The sequence below is a fragment of the Galdieria sulphuraria genome (genome assembly GCF_000341285.1).
Source record: "Galdieria sulphuraria unplaced genomic scaffold scaf_315, whole genome shotgun sequence".
Lineage (NCBI taxonomy): Eukaryota > Rhodophyta > Bangiophyceae > Galdieriales > Galdieriaceae > Galdieria > Galdieria sulphuraria.
Window position 1 is genome coordinate 1,780 of NW_005178160.1, and position 1,959 is coordinate 3,738.

The 1,959-nt window shown below is 36.6% G+C and overlaps 1 protein-coding gene across 1 annotated transcript; it reads right to left on the reverse strand.

Annotated features, from left to right (window-relative positions):
- Window positions 1-242: 242 nt before the first annotated feature.
- Gasu_65330 (archaeal ATPase) lies at window positions 243-1,959 on the reverse strand (the record flags this gene model as incomplete). The annotated part of the gene is made up of 1 exon (XM_005702271.1): window positions 243-1,959. A coding segment is annotated over one exon (1,654 nt), but the record flags the coding sequence as incomplete, so codon positions are not given.

Below are 1,959 nucleotides of genomic sequence, written 5' to 3' on the forward strand. Positions count from 1 at the left end.
TCGCTTCCCATGGTTTTCAAGAAAGTACTTGTGAAGAAATACAACTGTTGAAGAATCAGTCTCCGCTGGAGATGAATTGATATTTGCAATGGACAAGAGCAGTTTGCTGTCTTGAATCCTGCCACAGGATACTTGATAGTTGAACTTTCTCAAGGAGGCAAATATACTACACAAGAGTGGCCGTACAATGGTATAAATATGTTATCCAAGTCAACTTGAATATAGTTTTTGACAGTGTCTTATAAAACAGCCTCCGATTTATAACAACTTTTGAAAATGATTTGTTTTAGAAAATTTCTCAGATATTAAAACAAGATATTCTTNAATATATTTTTGGAAAGAGACAAAACTATTTCTTGTAGGGTTGAAATGCCAATATTTCTCGAATGTGGATTNTCCACAGACTTGAAAGCCTTCCTTAAATTTGATAAAGAGTCTTTGCCAATAAAGTTTTCTACATCNGCTTCNGAAAGAATAACCAATTCNCAGTTGTGAGGAATCAAGAAATCTCCAACACTNTCGCCAGATGAATAACAACGACTNGAATGATTCAAGTCCTCNGATACGTTGGTTGCTAACTGAGTACTCATAATAATCAACATACAATGCCATGTAGGATGACTNGTCAATACTTGATCNTGCACTGCTTTCAAAAACTTGTGAGCTTCTTCCAAAATTTCNTTCCATCGAATACCATTNCGACTCCATCGGCCTTTNCAAGCAATACCCACAATCATCAAGTTCTTCTCNTTCGTTCTTCCATGCAACTTGAATAATATATCTGGACTNTGAAAAGTTGAATGAAATGGAATATATATCTTTTCNAATTCTAACATTTCTTCCACTATCCTTTCCCATTCNTCNTTGCTTCCAAATGTCATTCTCTCTGTTCCTGATACAGTTCTGGTATAATGTATAGATTTCATATAATAAGCAGCAGATTCGGAAGAAAATTGTAAATTCATTTCNTTCCAAACACGAGACAATTGACCAAGAGTAGAAAACATTGAGCTGTTTGTAGGACGCCGAGAAAAATGTAAATAAAACAGTGTAGCAATAAGACCTTCCAAAATTCGACATTTCGACTCNTAAAAGAATTCNACAGATTGAGACTTGAGAGTTTGTAAAAGTAACCATTCTAAACGATCNTCCTTTAAGCCTTGGTCNATGTATCCAATCAGTAACTTGGGAATCAACACTTCNTAGCGTTCGTTGCGGTCTGGTTCTATAACCAATCGACGATAGAGACACATATCTGTAACTAGATCNAACAAAAACACATCNGAATTGGAGCTTATTTGCACAGTTTCNTCNAAATCNAATCGAATACGATACAAAGATAATAACGTAAGCATTCTTAACAAGCGCTTNCGCTGCTCNCTGAGACTTATCAGACGAGGTAAGAATGGCGCAACACAATAATTTGTTACTGGAAAGCTNTTCATTATGATCAAGAAGGTTTCCTTNGATAATGAGAAATTGTTGTTGGATGATTTNTACAGCAGAAGGTAACTGATTGCTCGAACAAGTAAACCAGGAACACCACCAGTCAATTCCAACAACAATTCTGCAAGTTCNCTNGTTGAGAAGTCTTCGTGACAAAGAATTTCTGAAACCTTTGGGCTCCCAGTGAATAAAAAGGAAGAACTTTTCTCCAAATGTTCCATGATACTNTGTTTCTCNAGCGGCGAAAGAGGAATAAATACTAACTGAACCCTTGAGACTGAAGCTACGTAATTNTATATATTTAAGCCTTCNCTTTTCCCAACAACTATAAAAAACAAGTCGGGTTCTTTGCACAATTGACTNATGATACCGAAAAAGTCGTTGTAAGGTCGAACTCTNCCGTCNTTGGTTCTCTTGAAATGAAATTCGTCGAGACTTTCGTCNAGGACACCAACTTCGTCNAATGCCAACAAAAGATATGATCCGAAGGAATGTAAGAACGAATCNAGCTGT